The 21629-nt window shown below is 40.6% G+C and overlaps 1 protein-coding gene and 1 long non-coding RNA gene across 2 annotated transcripts in view; both read left to right on the forward strand.

The window, feature by feature from the left end:
• Positions 1 to 18386, forward strand: part of LOC103516770 — a 20221-nt gene extending 1835 nt beyond the window's left edge. Inside the window, exons 2-20 of the mRNA XM_026829071.1 lie at positions 12 to 271; positions 1077 to 1256; positions 2172 to 2281; positions 3893 to 3957; positions 4055 to 4177; positions 5717 to 5976; positions 6112 to 6124; positions 7226 to 7261; positions 7550 to 7737; positions 7895 to 7968; positions 8340 to 8505; positions 11633 to 11783; positions 12276 to 12320; positions 12675 to 12990; positions 14425 to 14525; positions 15124 to 15242; positions 16305 to 16481; positions 16926 to 17076; positions 17583 to 18386. Coding sequence (XP_026684872.1) covers positions 12 to 271; positions 1077 to 1256; positions 2172 to 2281; positions 3893 to 3957; positions 4055 to 4177; positions 5717 to 5976; positions 6112 to 6124; positions 7226 to 7261; positions 7550 to 7737; positions 7895 to 7968; positions 8340 to 8505; positions 11633 to 11783; positions 12276 to 12320; positions 12675 to 12990; positions 14425 to 14525; positions 15124 to 15242; positions 16305 to 16481; positions 16926 to 17076; positions 17583 to 17821 — 2774 coding nt within the window. The 3' untranslated portion in view covers positions 17822 to 18386. The remainder of the gene's footprint in view (positions 1 to 11; positions 272 to 1076; positions 1257 to 2171; positions 2282 to 3892; positions 3958 to 4054; positions 4178 to 5716; positions 5977 to 6111; positions 6125 to 7225; positions 7262 to 7549; positions 7738 to 7894; positions 7969 to 8339; positions 8506 to 11632; positions 11784 to 12275; positions 12321 to 12674; positions 12991 to 14424; positions 14526 to 15123; positions 15243 to 16304; positions 16482 to 16925; positions 17077 to 17582) is intronic.
• LOC113470547 lies at positions 11647 to 12316 on the forward strand. The gene is made up of 2 exons (XR_003393570.1): positions 11647 to 11783; positions 12276 to 12316. It is a non-coding gene; the product is annotated as an uncharacterized LOC113470547 (long non-coding RNA).
• Positions 18387 to 21629: the final 3243 nt, after the last annotated feature.

Here is a 21629-nt window from a genome sequence, read left to right on the forward strand (position 1 = left end):
CCCGCCCACAGGTATGTACGACGGAGGGGAGCACACACCCAAACTCCTCCCCTGTTCTCACACGGTCTGTCTCCACTGTCTCTCCCGGATAGCAGCCTCTCAGACGCGCGAGACAGGCACTCTCCGTTGTCCCATATGTCGGGAACAGATCACTATACCTCGCGGTGGCGTAGCCGCCCTGCCTCCCAGCTTCTTAGTCAATCAGCTACTCGACCTGATGAGTAGACAGCGCCGCCATATTATACCCAAGTGTTCCACGCATAACTCACAGGTGAGTCAAAGGAGTTTTAAAGGATATGCTTTGGCATTCAGGGTGTTGAAGTTGAAAATGCAAAATCCCTTGGTGGAATAAAAAAAAGTACGGCTCATAAATGCTTGTCACAAATGTCGATTGTCGTTCTCAGATTAAGAAACTACGCTAAATTGTATGCCTTAACTTGGACTCAAACCACCAACGTCCAGATCCGAAGTCCACCTGGCTAACCACTGCACCACTGAGGTTGGTCATAGGTAGGCACTCCAGCCCATTGGTAACGCACTTGCCATTCAGAAGGTCCTGGGATCATTGGTCATGTAATTTGCAATTTGTTTCCGTAACTAAGTACTGAGGCTTGGTCTTACCAAACGGAGATTAAAACTTAATTTTGAACGACTTTCGTTTTACATAACACCGCACTGTTTTTTTTTTCCAATTTCTCTTAATATCCTGATGTCTTGTAATTCTTAAGATTATTTATTTAGATGATTGATTCTTCGTTAAGTTATGTGTTACATTTACCTTCCTCCAATTTTGATTTTCATTAAATTCAATTCCTACTTTATTCAGTAGATCGACTTCCATATCTACTTCCTTCAAATCTAACCAGATCGAAGACAAACTGGGAATAGTTTTTTTTTCTCTCATTTCGTCATAAAAAAATCCAATGAAATTTTTCCTAGAGAGATCTGTATTCACGATTGCTATTCTGTGCATTGCGAATACAGCATCCACGATGTAAGTGAGACCATGTTGAAATGTACATATTTACAAACATTTTAGTAACTTTAGTAACTGTTTTCCTTATTTTTCATTCCAGGAGCTTCTATTCTGCGAGACATGCGATACAGTATTCTGTCTACAATGTACAGGGGGTTCCAATCATTCATCTACATCCGGGGATTCAGAACATACCATCATACCCTTCTCTATAGCTATCAAGCGAATGTCGGAAATACTTCTGTACAAAGCTAATGAATGTGTCTCCAAGGTAAGAAAAGCATGAGATCAAAATACACTATTAGTTTTTTCAGCAACCTCCGTGGGTACCACACTAGGTTTGCACTCCGGAGGTCCCGGGTTCGATTCCCGGCGGGGTCGAAGTTTTTTCTGCTCTGTGCTTGGATTTCGGGGTACACTCAGCCTCGTGAGGACAATTAAGTAGCTACTCGAGTAGCGACCAGTGGCGGCATTACCAGTGTAAAAAGATTATTGAAATCTGGAAATTGATTGTAAAGGAGGCACTTACGAGTAGTAATGCTGTGATATCCACAAAAGTTGTGAAAAAGCTCTGCTTCACCAGACAGAATTTGAGATTTTTTGATTTGATTGCTATTTTGCCTTCTGTGTCCGATCCATCAAATGCTTTTAGATTTATTATATTTTATTTTTTTTCTTAACTTTTAATTTTATTGTTATTTTATTAATTAATTAATAGAATAAAGTTTGTCCCGAGCGAAAATCAAACCTGCGACCTAGCGCTCACAAGGCAGACGCGTTACCTTCCCAGCTACATAACTAGGCTGCCAGGAAGAAATCATAAAAGAAGGTAGTTGGTGGTACAAAATGTACCTACCTAATAGAAACGAATTTCACTGTTTTAAATTGTGTTGAGCCAGCCGCTCACGCTCAAACCGTCTGACAGACCATGGTGAGTCTGACAGACCATGGTGAGTCTGACAGACAGTCGGAACGTGTGGCGGTAAAAGACCGCGGTCTCTCTGACAGACCTAGTTCTGAAGCTTTTCCCAACACACACCCTCGAACTGTCTGAGCGCGAGTGGCGGGTATTAAGCAGTGGGTACCTATCTAATTTTGTATTATTTTCTACAAAGCTTCTGGTACCTGAGAACAATGTGATTTCCCAATTTCTTTAGCCTTAAGATATCTAATTTCTCCTCTCTCCCGCCCACAGGTATGTACGATGTGTCGGAACGTGTGGCGGGAAAAGACAGCGGTCTCTCTGACAGACCTAGTTCTGAAGCTTTTCCCAACACACACCTTCCGACTGTCTGAGCGTGAGAGGCGGGTATTAAGCAGTGGGTACCTACATATCTAATTTTGTATTATTTTCTACAAAGCTTATGGTACCTGAGAACAATGTGATTTCCCAATTTCTTTAGCCTTAAGATATCTAATTTCTCCTCTCTCCCGCCCACAGGTATGTACGACGGAGGGGAGCACACACCCAAACTCCTCCCCTGTTCTCACACGGTCTGTCTCCACTGTCTCTCCCGGATAGCAGCCACGCCCTCCTGATTACCAGGCGAGCGTCTTGACCACTACGCCACCGAGGCAACAATGTGATTTCCCAATTTCTCTAGCCTTAAGATATCTAATTTCTCCTCTCTCCCGCCCATAGGTATGTACGACGGAGGGGAGCACACACCCAAACTCCTCCCCTGTTCTCACACGGTCTGTCTCCACTGTCTCTCCCGGATAGCAGCCTTTAACTCGAACTGAGGAGGGTTCTTAAATTTCTAATATCCATATCTTACGTCATAACATCCATATCTCAAGTGAACAATATTATGAATCTCTGTCATCACTACCTCATAGAGAATACCTCCTTCTACTAGACCTCCCTCTGTGGTGTTCTAATTCGGTGCTACGGTATTCTAATTTATATTCAGAAGTCCCCTGTGAGGAGATGATACTAAGAATAGAGCGATAATAAAACAGAGTGACAAATAACGCACAGATTGTCGTAAAGTGGAGCACTTTATTTTACATTGGACTACACGCATTTAAAAGTAAAAGATTTAAAAATGCATTATGCACTCGAGATCATGGAGATGTAATGATCACTTGCAATGATAGTTGTAATTAGAGTTGTAATGGCACTGATGAGTTGAGCGATAGGTCGCGGATTTAATTCCTTTCCGGGGCAAAATTTATCATGGACAGATACAGTTCGTTCTCGGAACGGCTGGTTTTTTGCTATCCTCTCATCCTTCGCTCTTCAATCTCGGGACGATAAGACCTCTGATGTTATTCCGTCAAACCTCTTTCGAAAAGGCATGTTTTTTTATGTGATTTTATTTTTTTTTCCCTCAATTTCATCAGTGTTTTGTTATAATTCTCTTACAATATTGGATGAACTCGTAACTACAACTACAACTAGATCATGTTGTGATGTAGTTGATAGCAGAACTATATCTCTGCTCTCTACTTCTATTTTCAACTCTTTTGACCTCACGAGTTGAGGGCACAATAACGATTGAGTGCAGTTCACAGCGGGCAAAAAATAGGCCAGAAAAATACGAAGCTTAACGAGAATAGAATTGAAAACGTGTGAACCATTTCAAATGATAAAAAAAAGTAATCTCCGTCACCGTGGTCTAGTGGTTATCACACTAGGCTTTGCATGTTGGAGGTCCCAGGTTCGATTGCCGGCGAGGGTCGAAGTTTTTTCGGGTCTGTGCTTAGAGTTCCAGGTACTCCCAACCTTGTGAACACAAATGATTATGAGATTGACTCAATCCTGAGTTTGTAGTATCTCTCCGCCCCGCCAAGTCAAAATTTGACCGCTTTGAACTACGGCCCAAATCTTGCGATCTTATCTCATTGAAATGGGTGACTTTTCTAGCGAAATTGATTTTGTCTAACCCCCTCATTTTGATCTTGTGGTTTCAGATGGCGCCAGCATGACTCTGAGTATGAGTTCGACTCTCAGCACCAACTCAACTTTAGTGGAAACCGTCTCTTCAAATCTTGCGATCTCATCTCATTGAAATGGGTGACTTTTCTAGCGAAATTGATTTTGTCTAACCCCTCATTCTGATCTTGTGGTTTCAGATGGCGCCAGCATGACTCTGAGTATGAGTTCGACTCTCAGCACCAACTCAACTTTAGTGGAAACCGTCTCTATCAACTATGAGGATTTCAATGAGAGCTTTCTAACTTGTGGAACATGTCTGTGTAAGTATGGTGAAGTCTGGACCATACAAAGTTGGATGTACCAGTTATCGACACCCCTTCTGATGTTTACAAAAAAGCAATTATTTTGTATGATGGAGGTTTAATGTCACTGTTGTCTTGGAAAGTACAGCGCCTGCTTTGTAAGCGCTAAATCAAGCGTTCGATTCCCGCCCGGGGCGAACTTTATCATAAACACATGAAGTTCGTAACCCCTTCGGATGTTTAAAAAGAAGCAATTTTTTTGTATGATGGAGGTTTAATGTCACTGTTGTCTTAGAAAGTACAGCGCCTGCTTTGTAAGCGCTAAATCAAGCGTTCGATTCCCGCCCGGGGCGAACTTTATCATAAACACATGAAGTTCGTACTCGTTACGACTGATAGAGAAATCCTATCCTGTCCTTCTCTCTGAGATTTTGAGACGATAAGACCTCCGTTGTTACAGTTCCCTCTATCAAAACTCTTGGGGGTCAAAGAGGAAGTAGACGAAAGAAAAAAGTAATAAAATGGTAATTTTTACTTTGTTTATTTTTATGAAAGCTAAACACGCTTTACCTACTATGGGTTCCCATTAAGCCAACACTATGGGTTCCCATTCCCATTAGCCCATAAGTCCCTTCACGGAAGTAGATTATAAATACCTAAACTCGAACTGAGGAGGGTTCTTAAATTTCCAATATCCATATCTTACGTCATAACTCATAACATCCATATCTCAAGTGCACAATATTATGAATCTCTGTCATCACTACCTTATAGAGAATACCTCCTTCTACTAGACCTCCCTCTGTGGTGTTCTAATTCGGTGCTACGGTATTCTAATTTACATTCAGAAGTCCCCTGTGAGGAGATGATACTAAGAATAGAGCGATAATAAAATAGAGTGACAAATAACGCACAGATTGTCGTAAAGTGGAGCACTTTATTTTACATTGGACTACACGCATTTAAAAGTAAAAGATTTAAAAGGAGGACAGGATAGGAGAAAGCCAGCCGTTCCGAGAACGAACCATATCTGTTTAGAATAAAGTTTGTCCCGAGCGAAAATCAAACCTGCGACCTAGCGCTCACAAGGCAGACGCGTTACCTTCCCAGCTACATAACTAGGCTGCCAGGAAGAAATCATAAAAGAAGGTAGTTGGTGGTACAAAATGTACCTACCTAATAGAAACGAATTTCACTGTTTTAAATTGTGTTGAGCCAGCCGCTCACGCTCAGACCATCTGACAGACCATGGTGGGTCTGACAGACCATGGTGAGTCTGACAGACCATGGTGGGTCTGACAGACCATGGTGGGTCTGACAGACTGTCGGAACGTGTGGCGGGAAAAGACAGCGGTCTCTCTGACAGACCTAGTTCTGAAGCTTTTCCCAACACACACCTTCCGACTGTCTGAGCGTGAGAGGCGGGTATTAAGCAGTGGGTACCTACATATCTAATTTTGTATTATTTTCTACAAAGCTTATGGTACCTGAGAACAATGTGATTTCCCAATTTCTTTAGCCTTAAGATATCTAATTTCTCCTCTCTCCCGCCCACAGGTATGTACGATGGAGGGGAGCACACACCCAAACTCCTCCCCTGTTCTCACACGGTCTGTCTCCACTGTCTCTCCCGGATAGCAGCCTCTCAGACGCGCGAGACAGGCACTCTCCGTTGTCCCATATGTCGGGAACAGATCACTATACCTCGCGGTGGCGTAGCCGCCCTGCCTCCCAGCTTCTTAGTCAATCAGCTACTCGACCTGATGAGTAGACAGCGCCGCCATATTATACCCAAGTGTTCCACGCATAACTCACAGGTGAGAGTAAAAGGAGTTTTAAAGGATATGCTTTGGCATTCAGGGTGTTGAAGTTGAAAATGCAAAATCCCTTGGTTGAATAAAAAAAAGTACGGCTCATAAATGCTTGTCACAAATGTCAATTCTCGTTCTCAGATTAAGAAACTACGCTAAATTGTATGCCTTAACTTGGACTCAAACCACCAACGTCCAGATCCGAAGTCCACCTGGCTGACCTGGCTAACCACTGCACCACTGAGGTTGGTCATAGGTAGGCACTCCAGCCCATTGGTAACGCACTTGCCATTCAGAAGGTCCTGGGTTCGAATCCCTCCATTGAGGGATGAACTTACTGAGCTTCCATACACAAAAAGCTCACTCCGAGGCTTAGGTTTAGGGGCAAACAGCCGTAGAGGACGGTTTAAGCTTCTACGAACCTACAGAAACTGCAAGTTTTGTGCATTTGATATGCAATGCACTAATGATAAATAATGATATGCATTATGCACTCGAGATCATGGAGATGTAATGATCACTTGCAATGATAGTTGTAATTAGAGTTGTAATGGCACTGATGAGTTGTAATGATATGCCAGTACATGATTTATGCTAATCGGATACGCTCGATCATTCCAAACAATTCCAGTTGAAATAGCAATAATGTGCTTATACATGATGATTTGATAAAGGACGTAATTGGAGGCTTTCATATAAAAAGGTATAACCCTACTAAGGCCCTTTTTAAAATAAACGTCTTTTCTATACGAAATTTTGTTAAAAATCAGCCCCAAAAATAATCATGTTAATACTCGTATGTATGTATCTCAATATTATTCACATGCTCGTAAATCTATATCTCGTAAGTTGAATATGTTTCGTGTAAACTCTAGCAAACTAAACCGGGAATCATTTTCTGGTGAAAAATGTAACAGGTGATGTGTTACATATTTAAAATACGGAGAAATTTCGGAGGAATCGTGATACATGATCTCTTCTAGTTATGTTTAGAGTAAGTCATTCTCTCGTCATCTAGAAATTGGTCTATTCCAAGTATTCTGTCTTCACCTAGGAATATTGGTTGATTACCTAACAGTTCGTTAGCAGTGCTAGCACATTGCATGTTTGGCCTAATCAGTAAGATGATTAGCATCTCACGAATCTCCTCTGGTGGCGTAACTGGAAATCAAATAGCTACCAATATGTTAAAGTTACTTAGTTCCTTCTTTCTCTTATAAATTAACTAAACCTCTTCTATCCTATTCTTCCACAGAGGAGTGTATCGTGAATCTAGAGGCCACCGCCACAAGTTACTTACCAATATGTACTTATGAATAGTACCCAGCAATCACACTCTTATTACCCATTATATCATTTTTTTTATTATTATTTTTTTTTTAAGAGGTTTGACAGAGGGAACTGTAACTGCTATGGTCTTATCGTCCCGAAATCGACGAGAGAAGGAGGACAGGATAGGAGAAAGCCAGCCGTTCCGAGAACGAACATTATCCCAGCAGGATAAAATCCGCCCCGGGTGGGAATTGAACCCGCGGCCTAGCGCTTACAAGGCAGACGCACTACCAACTAAGCTAACTAGGCTGGTTTCCTTCTTTCTCTTGTAAATTAACTAAACCTCTTCTATCCTATTGTTCCACAGAGGAGTGTATCGTGAATCTAGAGGCCACCGCCACAGTGACCACAGTGGATTACCATGGCAACGGGCGTACCTCAGGGGGAGATCCTATGACCATAGAACTCACCAAGGAGGGAGAGCCGGACCTCAAGCTGGAACCACAATCGGATACGCTCGATCATTCCAAACAATTCCAGTTGAAATAGCAATAATGTGCTTATACATGATGATTTGATAAAGGACGTAATTGGAGGCTTTCATATAAAAAGGTATAACCCTACTAAGGCCCTTTTTAAAATAAACGTCTTTCTGGAACCACCCCGTATAGTCGACATGAATGATGGCGAGTACAAGATCAAGTTCCGACCTACTTCTTGCGGCAGGTGAGTTGATACACACTGTATATTGAGAGCAAATTGCCCATGAAATGCTAAACTTTTAACCAGTTCTGAAAAAAAAAGAAAAAAAAAAAACGAGATCGAAATCGAAAGATTGATGATTTTTTTGTTAAGGTATTTTACTTGAATTAAACTAGCAGTTCTTCAGAGAACTGTGATGAAGGATATACCTACTACGGGATGGGTATACTACGATACAGACCACACGAGTCTAATGTAACAGTCGTTGCTACGGAAAAAACGGCTTTTAAACATTTTTTTTACGACATACCTAATCACGGACTACATATTAAAAAGTTGTGTTGAAACTTGAATTTCACTTCGTTCCCTCAATAGATTTCATTCTAAATCCACAGGCATTGTCTGAAAGTGAGTGTTCTAGAGCGTCCTATCAGAGATTCCCCCCTGTATTTCGATGTATTGGAACATAATAACCCTGTAGATTCTTATGGAGCCAGAGGAGGAGGTCGAGAGGAATTCCAACAACCAGTGGCGGTGGCAGTGGACAGTGACAATAATCTGGTGAGTGCCGAGGTCCTTTTTCTTTTGGTCTAATTACATACCATACTACGTAAGTCCAGTCTAAAATTAGACAAAATCATGAACATTATCCTGCGCTTATAATTATTTGAGATTTTGTAGGTGATATCTCGAACTGATTTTCTGACTTTGACGCGGATCTATCAAAGGAACTATCAAGTTGACCCCTTTTCTTCAAATCTGTACACCATATTCGCTGGGTTCGATCCCTGTGGAAAGTGTCTTTTTTTTAATACTAAGGTCATTTCGGGCTTAAGAAAGAAAAAAAAAGAGGGAATTGTAACAATGGAGATCTTATCGCCTCAAAATGAAGAGAGAAGGAAAGAATAGGAGAAAGCCAGCCGTTTTAAGAAACGAACACTATCAATATGTGTGTACTCAAAAAAAGACCGAATTTAAAACTTGTTTGTATTGACACCTCTATCCATCTAATACCTAATGTCTTTCTATTTCAACTGCCGGAGTAAAGGATTTATCTACAAGTCTTATTTGAGGAGTATCTATAAGTCTTATTTGAGGAGTATCTATAAGTTTAGTCTTATTTGAGGAGTATCTATAAGTCTTATTTGAGGAGAATTAACAAAGTAAGAGTATATTATTCTATTCTATTCCTATATTTTCATAAGTGTGTGTGCATACCTATTTCTCTATCCTAGTTATAAGTTTACTTTACCATTCAGTCCTATCCCAACAGGATAAACTAGTTATAAGTCTTGAAACTTTGAAGTCTACTTTACCTAAATATACGAGTATACTTGTGAGAAAGTAAGTGGTGGAGAAGACAAGAAAATTAAAGAACTAGAATCGAAAAGAGAAAATAAGGATAAAGGTGGGTTTGACCCATAACTTAATCAGATATTTCAAAAATGGGAAATTTTTTCAAGAGGTTTGATAGAGGGAACTGTAACTGCTAAGGTCTTATCGTTCCGAAAGCGAAGGGAGAAGAAAAACAGGATAGGAGAAAGCCAGCCGTTCCGAGAACGAACCTCATCTGCTTAGGATAAAATCCGGCCCGGGCGGGAATCGAACCCGTGACCTAGCGCTTAACCAGCCTAGGCTGTTATATCCTAATAATATTAGAAATCTGTACTTCTGTAACTTTCAAGTAGCAATTAGAACGAAAAGAAGAAACAAACGTACTTAATTTAGTTTAGTTTTATTGGTCGGCCCCGGGCGGGAATCGAACCCGTGACCTAGCGCTTAACCAGCCTAGGCTGTTTCCTAATGATATTAGAAATCTGTACTTCTGTAACTTTCAAGTAGCAATTAGAACGAAAAGAAGAAACAAACGTACTTAATTTAGTTTAGTTTTATTGTACAACATTTCATATTTACACACAATTTTAAACTAGTAGGTGTACAACATTTATTTACATTGTTTTATTTCTATGAAATTTCATTTACAGCTTGATATATACTTTTATTTACTTAATTTTTACAAAGAGTTTTTTTAGTTTTGTGACATTTACAATATTGCATTTTAATTTCTAGTTTAAAGTAATTAAAAATATCTAAATTAAATAATTTAAACCTATTTAGATAAAGTCCCGAATTAAGTGTTCTTTGAGGGCTTTTTTAATTTATTTTTGTCTTTCCAAATTTCTCTCTCTTGCAAATTGTCTATTTTCTTTTGGTCTAATTACATACCACATACCATACTTCATAAGTCCAGTCTAAAATTAGACAAAATCATGAACATTATCCTGCGCTATAATTATTCGAGATTTTGTAGGTAATATCTCGAACTGTAGGTGATATCTCGAACTGATTTTCTGACTTTGACGCGGATCTATCAAAGGAACTATCAAGTAGTTCCTGTCTTAAGTTGACCCCTTTTCTTCGAATCTATCCACCATATTCTGTTCTGTTGGACAGCGTCATTTTTTTCCAATCCATACCAGTTCCCCTGATTGCAAAATTTATTTCACGTTCCCTTACTTAATTTGATTGTGACGAGCTTTTGAAATTCTGAAAATGCAATTATTATAAGTCGTTTTTAGCTGAGGAATTGGATATCAACTTTTTTATTGCAATTTCATCTTTCCCTTTTCACCTTCTTGTCTATTTCTTTCTCACTCTTTCGCCTCATTTCCTCTGTCTTTTAGTTTTGTAAGCAAACTTTAGTAAACTCAAATGCTACTTATGGTATTTGAGTGATTTAATATAAATTGTAAACTCAAATGCTACCTGTGGTTGTTGAGTGATTTATTATACATTGTAAACTCTAGTCACTTTATCACGACAGCGCTATCGTGGAAGTATTTTTCTTATTGTATAAGGCTCCTATAAAATTACTATTTTTTATCATTTAAATAAATTATACATATACTATCATTTTAATTTTATATTTGATTGTGAAGAAAAAAGTACTTGGATGTTTTTATTTTATATTTTTCAAGATACTCTCCATTTACTATCATTTTAATTTTATATTTGATTGTGAAGAAAAAAGTACTTGGATGTTTTTATTTTATATTTTTCAAGATACTCTCCATTTAGAGGCAGTTGTTTTGCCGGTTTCGGCATTTACTTACTAAATAGGCTGTGTAATTGATTTAATCTAAAAACAGTAAATCCAAGTGAGTCTAAAAGATCTGGTGTTATGTGACTATCTCAGTGGATATAAATAGGCTGTGTAATTGATTTAATCTAAAAACAGTAAATCCAAGTGAGTCTAAAAGATCTGGTGTTGTGTGACTATCTCAGTTGATCTGACTCTCCAGGGAATCGAACCCGGGACCTCTGACGTACAAGCTTAGTGTGAGATGTACTATGGTGCGTTTGCACAGTAAATAATAATTCTAGGCTTTCCCTGAATATAAACCCAAGGGATCCTATTGGAACTTTCATTTCATATGTTCAGTCTAGTCCATATCGTCTCTAGGCCTCTCCTCACTTCTTGTTCTTCATCTTCCTCATACTCTTCATCATCATCTTGTACTTCTGTCGCTCATGCACCTTCAAATGTTTGGCAAAAATTTGACCCTCGAAAAATCGAGGCATAGGTGTTTCGGCCTTTCTTGATATTCTAAAATCTAAATGGTACTCGAGATAGCCACCCCTGGAAAAGACTTTACAAATAAATGAGTTTTCTATTCTGATTTTGCAGGTTGGTAAGAAGGGCAGTACTCCAGGCTGTTTCTCTCTCATGTCCTCGATAACAGTGGGAGCAGGTGGCGAGATCATAATAGCAGACTCCAGGATTCAAGTGTTCAATGGTAAAGGTGACTTCATGTTGGAGTTCCCTCAGGATGCCAAGGGTAAGAATCTAACTCGGTGGTGTAGTGGTCAAGGCGTAGGGTGAGGGTTCAAGTTTTAGCTGAGATATGGAATTCTCAAAATTGTTTGAGAATGTGACCTCAACAGTAGCCTACTGCTGGGGTAAAGGAATTCTTTAGTTCTGTTCGAGCAGTATAAAATTTAGGTCTGTCTCACACTGCACGCGAAGACGCGCGAATTTGAGTAGCGCGTAGTCGGCTGCAAACCCAAATAGATTGAAAATGATACGAGATCCTCTATGTCCATAGACTCGATATCATTTTCATAGGTTTGGTTTGGCAATCGACTACGCTCTATTCAAAGTCGCGTGTCCACGCTTCCAATGTGAGATGGTCGCTTGGTTCCGGGTTCGATTCCCACCATGGGCGAACTTTATCCTAAACAGATAAGGTTAGTTATCGGAATGGCTGGCCTTCTCCTATCCTGTCCCCAATCAAAACACTAGTATCATATCCTTATTCTCTCCCCTCCAGGTAAAGGCAAGTATGGTGGCATAGCCGTGGACGAGCAAGGACCCAGTATAAAATTTAGGCCTGTCTCACACTGCACGCGAAGACGCGCGAATTTGAGTAGTGCGTAGTCGGCTGCAAACCCAAATAGATTGAAAATGATAGAGATCCTCTATGTCCATAGACTCAATATCATTTTCATGGGTTTGGTTTGGCAATTGACTACGCTCTATTCAAAGTCGCGTGTCTACGCTTCCAATGTGAGACGGTCGCTAGGTTCCGGGTTCGAGTCCCACCATGGGCGAACTTTATCCTAAACAGATAAGGTTAGTTATCGGAATGGCTGGCCTTCTCCTATCCTGTCCCCATTACAATTCCCCCAATCAAAACACTAGTATCATATCCTTATTCTCTCCCCTCCAGGTAAAGGCAAGTATGGTGGCATAGCCGTGGACGAGCAAGGACTCATAGTAGCATCCCGCTCAGAAGGGTCCCGTCACTACGTGCAGGTATTCCGTCTGTCTGACGGAGCCCTGGTGAATACTATAGACAGCTATGGCGCCCGACTGAGGAGACCTACAGGAGTAGCGACCGGTAGCGACGGACATTGCTATGTCATAGACCTGCTACCATGGCAACGGGCGTACCTCAGGGGGAGATCCTATGACCATAGAACTCACCAAGGAGGGAGAGCCGGACCTCAAGCTGGAACCACTATGCCAGGATCAGATTATCAGAGGTACCTATAGAAAATAGTCAAAAAATAGTAGCTACATAAAACAATTAAGTTTAATACATTAAGAACACGGCTAGCCAGCCTAGTTAGCTAGGAGGGTAGCGGGGCTGCCTTGTAAGCGCTAGGTCGTGGGCTCGATTCCCGCCCGAGATTAACTTTATCCTGAACGGATAAGGGTCGTTCTCGGAACGACCAGCTTTCTCCTATCCTGTCCTTCCTCCCTCTTCAATTTCGGGTCGATGTTACAGTTCCCATCTATCCAACCCTTTGGGGAGGGGGGGGGATTTGTCCAGACCATATTTTACCTGAGTTCGATCTTTCAAAAGCTTTTAACCTAGTTCACGCCCACAACTCTTCTGAATAAGTTCCTTCTTACAGGTACACCTGATGAGCACACAGACTATCAGGTAGACCTGACACCTGATAGTGAGTGGCTGGCCTTACAGTCTGGCCTTAAGGTTTAATGCCAGGATCAGATTATCAGAGGTACCTATAGAAAATAGTCAAGAAAATAGTAGCTACATAAAACAATTAAGTTTAATACATTTGAAGAACACGGCTAGCCAGCCTAGTTAGCTTGGAGGGTAGCGCGGCTGCCTTGTAAGCGCTAGGTCGTGGGCTCGATTCCCGCCCGAGATTAACTTTAATCCTGAACAGATAAGGCTCGTTCTCAGAACGACCAGCTTTCTCCTATCCTGTCCTTCCTCCCTCTTCAATTTCGGGTCGATGTTACAGTTCCCATCTATCCAACCCTTTGGGGAATTTTGCTTACAGACAGACACACACACGGACCAATGGCTGAAACATTGGATTTAGGCTCTAGGTACTCAAAACGTGTTTTGGCATCAAAAACTGACCATCGAAAATTTGACCCGATTACATTACTTTCCTTCCTATAGGATAAGGAAAGTAATAAAAATGTACCCACATAGCAACATCTTCCCCGGTTGACATTGAGCCACAGCTTTTGGGTGGGACCACAGGTCACCGATGGTCAAAGTTGTTGGTTTAGCTGAAGAGACGAAAAGGTGATGTACAACTGTACATCGTGCGGCCTAATACCACAACTTGGGCATGTTTTTTTTTTTTTTTTTTTTTTTTTTTTTTTTTAAAACAGCGCTACCAAACGGAAAGTACTGGAAGAGCAGATAGCACTCATACAGGCGGAGACTGAGAAGGTAATAGTCGGATGGACAGTTTCATTGTGATTTTTTATGTCCATGGTGGACATCGAATCCGGGACCTTCTGTATAGCAAGCAAACCGGTTACCACCGGACTGGCAGTGCTCCGTTAGGTTCTTCTTGAAAATAGAGTACATGCATAGGCGGTTCTTGCCTAAATTTTTGGGGGGGCTTGATTTTGAAGGTACACCTTCAAAATTTTGATTTAGCTTTATGTATGTCAAAGAACACTCGTCCCCTTGTGTTTCATTGTAGGTTGCTAGAAACCTATGGTCTCCATACTGTTCGTCTAATGAAGCTAGAGAGTAGTCATGACTTGTGTGTATTCCTAGAGGTCTATCAGTATTCACACCAAAGCTATCCACCAACCTCATTGGATCTGCTTCATTTGTAGATTCATGGAGATGATTCAGCGTAGGATTATTAGCTTCAAATTCATCCCGTAGCAAACTATCCAGATCAATGTTCAGGTTTGTTGTTTCATCCAGAAGGAAACTCAAGGATGAGCTCCGAGAACGAGCATTAACCGTGCAGAATAAAATCCGCCCCGGGCGGTAATCGAACCGCGGGAAAGGTCTAGCACTTACAAGGCAGACGCGCTACCAACCAAGCTAAGATATGGTAAAAACTCCAGCTCATACCGTTCCCGAGATATTGTTAAACTAAACCGAAAACCGCCAAAAAGCGGTAAAATGCCGCCAACCAATTCACCGATCTTAACCAAAAGTTTCGTGTCGCATCCTTGTCACATTTGACATCTACATACGAAATTTCAAGTCTCTAGCTCTTACTGTTCTCGAGATGCTTAGGCTCTAGGTACCTACTCAAAACGTGTTTTGGCATCAAAAACTGACCATCGAAAATTTGACCCGATTACATTACTTTCCTTCCTATAGGATAAGGAAAGTATCAACCGGAATAACCTCCCAGCGGTCTGAGTACTTTCTGAGTCAGGCGGTCTGAGCTGTCTGAGTCAGACACAGTTGAAAGAACTCACGTTCCGACTCTCCGACAGACCCAATGGTGAGCGTGTGTGGCTGGCATTAGAAACACAAAGTAACCTCTGTGGGCGAGTGGGTATCACACTAGGCTTGGAGGACCCGGGTTCGATTCCCGGCGGGGTCGAAGTTTTTTCGGCTCTCTGCTTGGAGTTCACAGGGTGCACTCATCTTTGTGAGAACGATTGAGTACTGAGAAGCTATTTTAATCAGGTAGTGATCAGTGGCGGTAGTACCAATATATAGATCAGTGTTTTCTTTTTTTCTGAAGAGGTTTGATAGAAGGAACTTAAACTATTCAACTACTAAGGCATTATCGTCCTGAAATCGAAGAGAGGAGGACAGGCTAGAAGAAAGCCAACCGTTCTGAGAACGAATCTTATCTGTTTAGGATAAAATCCGCCCCGGGCGGGAGTCGAACCCGCGACCTAGCGCTTTCAAAGCAAGCGCGCTACTAAGCACTTAGTACAAAGCAGCCCCTCGGGGAGCTGGCTGCTAAGTGTTTCGAGATACAACACTAAATTTCGACTTCCCTTTCATTACTATTTTTTTTTTTTTTTAGTCTCTTTCGAGCCTTTTTTAGTCTTTTTTTAGTTTGGTCTTTTTTTCTAGTTTAGTCTTCTTCACGCATAGTGTACACGGATACGGTTTAATACCAAAGTGAGACCTCCTATGGCGAGATAACTCATCTGACCTTGAGAATTGCCACTTACAATCCTGCCAGTCACATTTGAATGACCTCTCACCGCTATGTCGCCTTAGGTGAGCTTTCAGATGGGACATTTTGGCGTAGAATTTCAGACATTCGGGGTAAGTACATTGGAAGGTCCGCACGAGGTTTTCACTGTTGGATTTGTTCATTCTTTGGTACTTCCTCACTTGCGCCAGACGGAGTTCGTTGCGACTGAGGTGTTCATTTCTATCGCTTGACTGTTCAGTACTCCCAGGACTGACTGGTAAGTTGATGAGTTCTGTAGTCTTTTTTTAGTCTCATTCGAGCAGGATAAACAAGGTATATTCTATTCTATTCTACTATTTTACCTAAGTTATGTTGTGGATTGTAAGTATCCATTGTTAAACATAACTCAAGTAAAATGGTATTTAAAGGATGTCTAAATTAAATAAATTCATTAATAGTTCCGTTTCATTTCCAGGATAACCAGTGAAGGAGACACCGTATCCAGTTTCACACATGATGACTTCATAGAGCCTACTGACGTGGCTGTAGACCCTACCTATGGACACATCCTGATAGCAGACAATGGTCCTGCTTGTGTATTTGTATTCGATACACGGGGCAAACTACTGTTCCAGGTAATACTAGTAGTTCAGTAACCACTCAACCAGGAGGTACTGGGTTTGAATCCCGGCCGGTACGGAAATTTTCTGATTGACCTTTTTCGTTTCCGAATAGGCATGGATGTTAAAGAATGTGTCTTAAAGTGATGCAAAAGCGCTTTCGAGGCACATTTATTATTATTAGCAAGCCTGCCTTGTAAGCGCTAGGTCGCGGGTTCGATTCCCGCCCGGGGCAAACTTTATCCTAAACGACCTAAACAGATAAGGTTCGTTTTTGGAACAGTTGGCTTTCTCCTATCCTGTCTTCCTTCTCTCTCCGCTTTCGGGACGATAAGACCTTTTTAGCAGTACCTACAGTTATCATTATCGAACCTCTTCAAAAAATAAATAATTAAAAATCTAATTGCTGGGAAAGTGGACGATAAAACCTTCATTTATGATTCTCTTCTGATTTTGCAGGTTGGTAAGAAGGGCAGTACTCCAGGCTGTTTCTCTCTCATGTCCTCGATAACAGTAGGTGCAGGTGGCGAGATCATAATAGCAGACTCCAGGATTCAAGTGTTCAATGGTAAAGGTGACTTCATGCTGGAGTTCCCTCAGGATGCCAAGGGTAAGAATCTAACTCGGTGGTGTAGTGGTCAAGGCGTAGGGTGAGGGTTCAAGTTTTAGCTGAGATATGGAATTCTCAAAATTGTTTGAGAATGTGACCACAACAGTAGCCTACTGCTGGGGTAAAGGAATTCTTTAGTTCTGTTCGAGCAGTATAAAATTTAGGTCTGTCTCACACTGCACGCGAAGACGCGCGAATTTGAGTAGCGCGTAGTCGGCTGCAAACCCAAATAGATTGAAAATGATACGAGATCCTCTATGTCCATAGACTCGATATCATTTTCATAGGTTTGGTTTGGCAATCGACTACGCTCTATTCAAAGTCGCGTGTCCACGCTTCCAATGTGAGATGGTCGCTTGGTTCCGGGTTCGATTCCCACCATGGGCGAACTTTATCCTAAACAGATAAGGTTAGTTATCGGAATGGCTGGCCTTCTCCTATCCTGTCCCCATTACAATTCCCCCAATCAAAACACTAGTATCATATCCTTATTCTCTCCCCTCCAGGTAAAGGCAAGTATGGTGGCATAGCCGTGGACGAGCAAGGACTCATAGTAGCATCCCGCTCAGAAGGGTCCCGTCACTACGTGCAGGTATTCCGTCTGTCTGACGGAGCCCTGGTGAATACTATAGACAGCTATGGCGCCCGACTGAGGAGACCTACAGGAGTAGCGACCGGTAGCGACGGACATTGCTATGTCATAGACCTGGGCAACCACTGTGTCTGCAAATACCGGTATTGGTAAAGATGTGGTGTCTGAGGTATGTCTTAAGGCCGGGTCTACAGGCTACTATTGTTTTCCGGTTACTCAAATTCCGACTTCAAATTGGTCAAATTTTGACTCGAAAAAAAAACTTTGAAAAAAAAATAAATAAAAATCCGACAAAGTTGAAAAAATCATAAATCTTTATAATATAAATGACAAATTATTATACAAATGTGTGTGTACTTAAAAAAAGACCGAATTTAAAACTTGTTTGTATTGACACCTCTATCCATCTAATACCTTAATGTCTTTCTATTTCGACTGCCGGAGTAAAGGACTTATCTATAAGTCTTAAGCAGCGCGCAGACTGATCATACACTTCAGACATTTCCGACATATTTTGTATTTTGCTTCCTATGTTAAGTAATGGTAGTATGTCGGAAGTGTTGGAAATGTCTGATACGGATAGGTGTGCGGACTACCATTACTTAACATAGGAAGCAAAATACAAAATTTGTCGGAAATATCTGAAGTGTTGTAAGTGTATGATCAGTCTGCGCGCTGCTTTATTTGAGGAGTATCTATAAGTCTTATTTGAGGAGAATTAACAAAGTAAGAGTATATTATTCTATTCTATTCCTATATTTTCATAAGTTAGTAGCTACATAAAACAATAAATTAAGTTTAATACGTTTGAAGAACACGGCTAGCCAGCCTAGTTAGCTTGGGGGGTAGCGTGCCTGCCTTGTAAGCGCTAGGTCGTGGGCTCGATTCCCGCCCGAGATTAACTTTATCCTGAACACATAAGGCTCGTTCTCGGAACGACTAGCTTTCTCCTATCCTGTCCTTCCTCCCTCTTCAATTTCGGGACGATGTTACAGTTCCCATCTATCCAACCCTTTGGGGGGGGGGATTTTGTCCAGACCATATTTTACCTGTGTTCGATCTTTCAAAAGCTTTTAACCTAGTTCACGCCCACAACTCTTCTGAATAATTTCCTTCTTTCTCTTATAAATTAACTAAACCTCTTCTATCCTATTCTTCCACAGAGGAGTGTATCGTGAATCTAGAGGCCACCGCCACGTTTCTCTATCCTTAGTTTTGAACCTAGTTATAAGTTTACTTTACCATTCAGTCCTATCCCAACAGGATAAACTAGTTATCAGTCTTGAAACTTTGAAGTCTACTTTACCTAAATATACGAGTATACTTGTGAGAAAGTAAGTGGTGGAGAAGACAAAATTAAAGAACTAGAATCGAATAGAGAAAAGAAGGATAAAGGTGGGTTTGACCCATAACTTAATCAGAGATTTCAAAAATGGGAAATTTTTTCAAGAGGTTTGATAGAGGGAACTGTAACTGCTCAGGTCTTATCGTTCCGAAAGCGAAGGGAGAAGAAAAACAGGATAGGAGAAAGCCAGCCGTTCCAAGAACGAACCTCATCTGCTTAGGATAAAGGTCGGTCCGGGCGGGAATCGAACTCGTGACCCAGCGCTTAACCAGCCTAGGCTCTTATATCCTAATAATATTAGAAATCTGTACTTCTGTAACTTTAGAGTAGCAATTAGAACGAAAAGAAGAAACAAATGTACTTAATTTAGTTTAGTTTTATTGTACAACATTTCATATTTACACACAATTTTAAACTAGTAGGTGAACAACATTTATTTACATTGTTTTATTTCTATGAAATTTCATTTACAGCTTGATATATACTTTTATTTACTTAATTTTTACAAAGGGTTATTGGCGTGATTTATGTGTTCTATGAATTGTGACCGTGATGAGTGTTTTGTTTTGATATGAATGCAGAAGCTATGAGCTAAATATGTAATTCTATGTTGTGAGTTGTGTGGGTTTTGAAGTATTTTATTCCAGAAGGGTGAGATGCCCGCTCTCACACTCAGCCTGTCTGACAGGCTGCGATCTCATAGACCTAAGACTTTAGATTTTTCCGTCACACACATTCCGTCTGTCAGCATGTCTGACAGATTGCGGCCTGAACGTGGGTGGCTGATGTTAGGACAAAAATCGAGTTTTAAGTAAAACAGCTCGAAATCATGAAGATAGACAATTACACTCGAAAGTTTTTATGCAAGAAAAGCCTAACCCTGCTTGGATCCCTTTCAGGCAAAACTACTTTTCCAATGCGGAATGTTGTTGAAAATCATCCCCAATAAGAATAGAATAGAATTATAGAATATACCTTGTTTATCCTGCCCGAATAGGACTGAAAAGTCCCTTTACCCCAGCAGTCTAAACAAGGTCTCGTATATTTGATGTCTGGTTCGTGTCAGGTTGTAAAGTGAATCGCTTTCCATGATTTGTTCTAAGTTCACGTCACAGCTGTGTGGTATACCAATCCCTAGGGATCTTAAGGGACCAGAGGTTGGCGTGATTTATGTGTTCTATGAATTGTGACCGTGATGAGTGTTTTGTTTTGATATGAATGCAGAAGCTATGATCTAAATATGTATTTCTATGTTGTGAGTTGTGTGGGTTTTGAAGTATTTTATTCCAGAAGGGTGAGATGCCCGCCACTCACACTCAGACTGTCTGACAGGCTGCGATCTCATAGACCTAAGACTTTAGATTTTTTCCGTCACACACATTCCGTCTGTCAGCATGTCTGACAGATCGCGGTCTGAACGTGGGTGGCTGATGTTAGGACAAAAATCGAGTTTTAAGCAAAACAGCTCGAAATCATGAAGATAGACAATTACACTCGAAAGTTTTTATGCAAGAAAAGCCTAACCCTACTTGGATCCATTTCAGGCAAAACTACTTTTCCAATGCGGAATGTTGTTGAAAATCATCCCCAATAAGAATCATGTTGATATCTCCATTATACATCATTCATTATTATACACGAGTTTTTGTAAAACTCTCCCAATACTTTTTAATGAAAATCAAAAACTTCGAAGCTTTTACTTGAAACTCGCTTTTCGCCTTTCGGTCCTTTTTGAAGAGAACTCTTCAAGTATGACATTAGCGTGGACCATGAACTATTTGGTGACAATGGGTACCCATAATATCTTTACTGTGGGGGAAAAGTGGTAGGACCCAACACCCAACCTCATATGGTGTTAATATTTCAGACCGCCCCCCTTGGGATTTTGTACTTCTAATTTGTGCACAGATCCTTTTCTCATTAACTAATTACTTTCTCTCTCTCTCTCTCTCTCTCTCTCTCTCTCTCTCTCTCTCTCTCTCTCATTTAGTATTTCAGTAGGAAACTTTCCAAACTCTTGATAGGTAGACAAGAAGTGATTAAAGTTAATTTTATAAACACACGTCAGATAAGGTGGCGTAGGTTCGTACTTAAACACAAGGTCCATGTAGGTACGTACTTAAACACAAGGTACATGTATGTATACCTACTCATACAGGGAAGGTAGGTAGTCACAAAAAGGCTAAAAGACACACAGGACAACCATAATACCTATTAATAATATCAAGGATTTCGAAGAAAAAGAACCAAAATAAATTAAAAGGAAACGTAAAGTGGAATGCAACTCGGTAGTAACATCGCCTGAGGCATTCTCTACCACCCAACTTGTGCTTAAGTTTCAAATTTCATCAGACCTCGGTCAAATAAATATGTATAATAATAAACTTGTGACATTTACAATATTGCATTTTAATTTCTAGTTTAAAGTTATTAGAAATATCTAAATTAAATAATTTAAAGTTAAACCTATTTTGATAAAGTCCCGAATTAAGTGTTCTTTGAAGGCTTTTTTAATTTATTTTTGTCTTTCCAAATTTCTCTCTTGCAAATTGTCTATTTTCTTTTGGTCTAATTACACACCATACTTCATAAGTCGAGTCTAAAATTAGACAAAAT

This window comes from Diaphorina citri, unplaced genomic scaffold (assembly GCF_000475195.1).
Source record: "Diaphorina citri unplaced genomic scaffold, Diaci psyllid genome assembly version 1.1 scaffold1660, whole genome shotgun sequence".
NCBI classification, from domain to species: Eukaryota; Metazoa; Arthropoda; class Insecta; order Hemiptera; family Psyllidae; genus Diaphorina; species Diaphorina citri.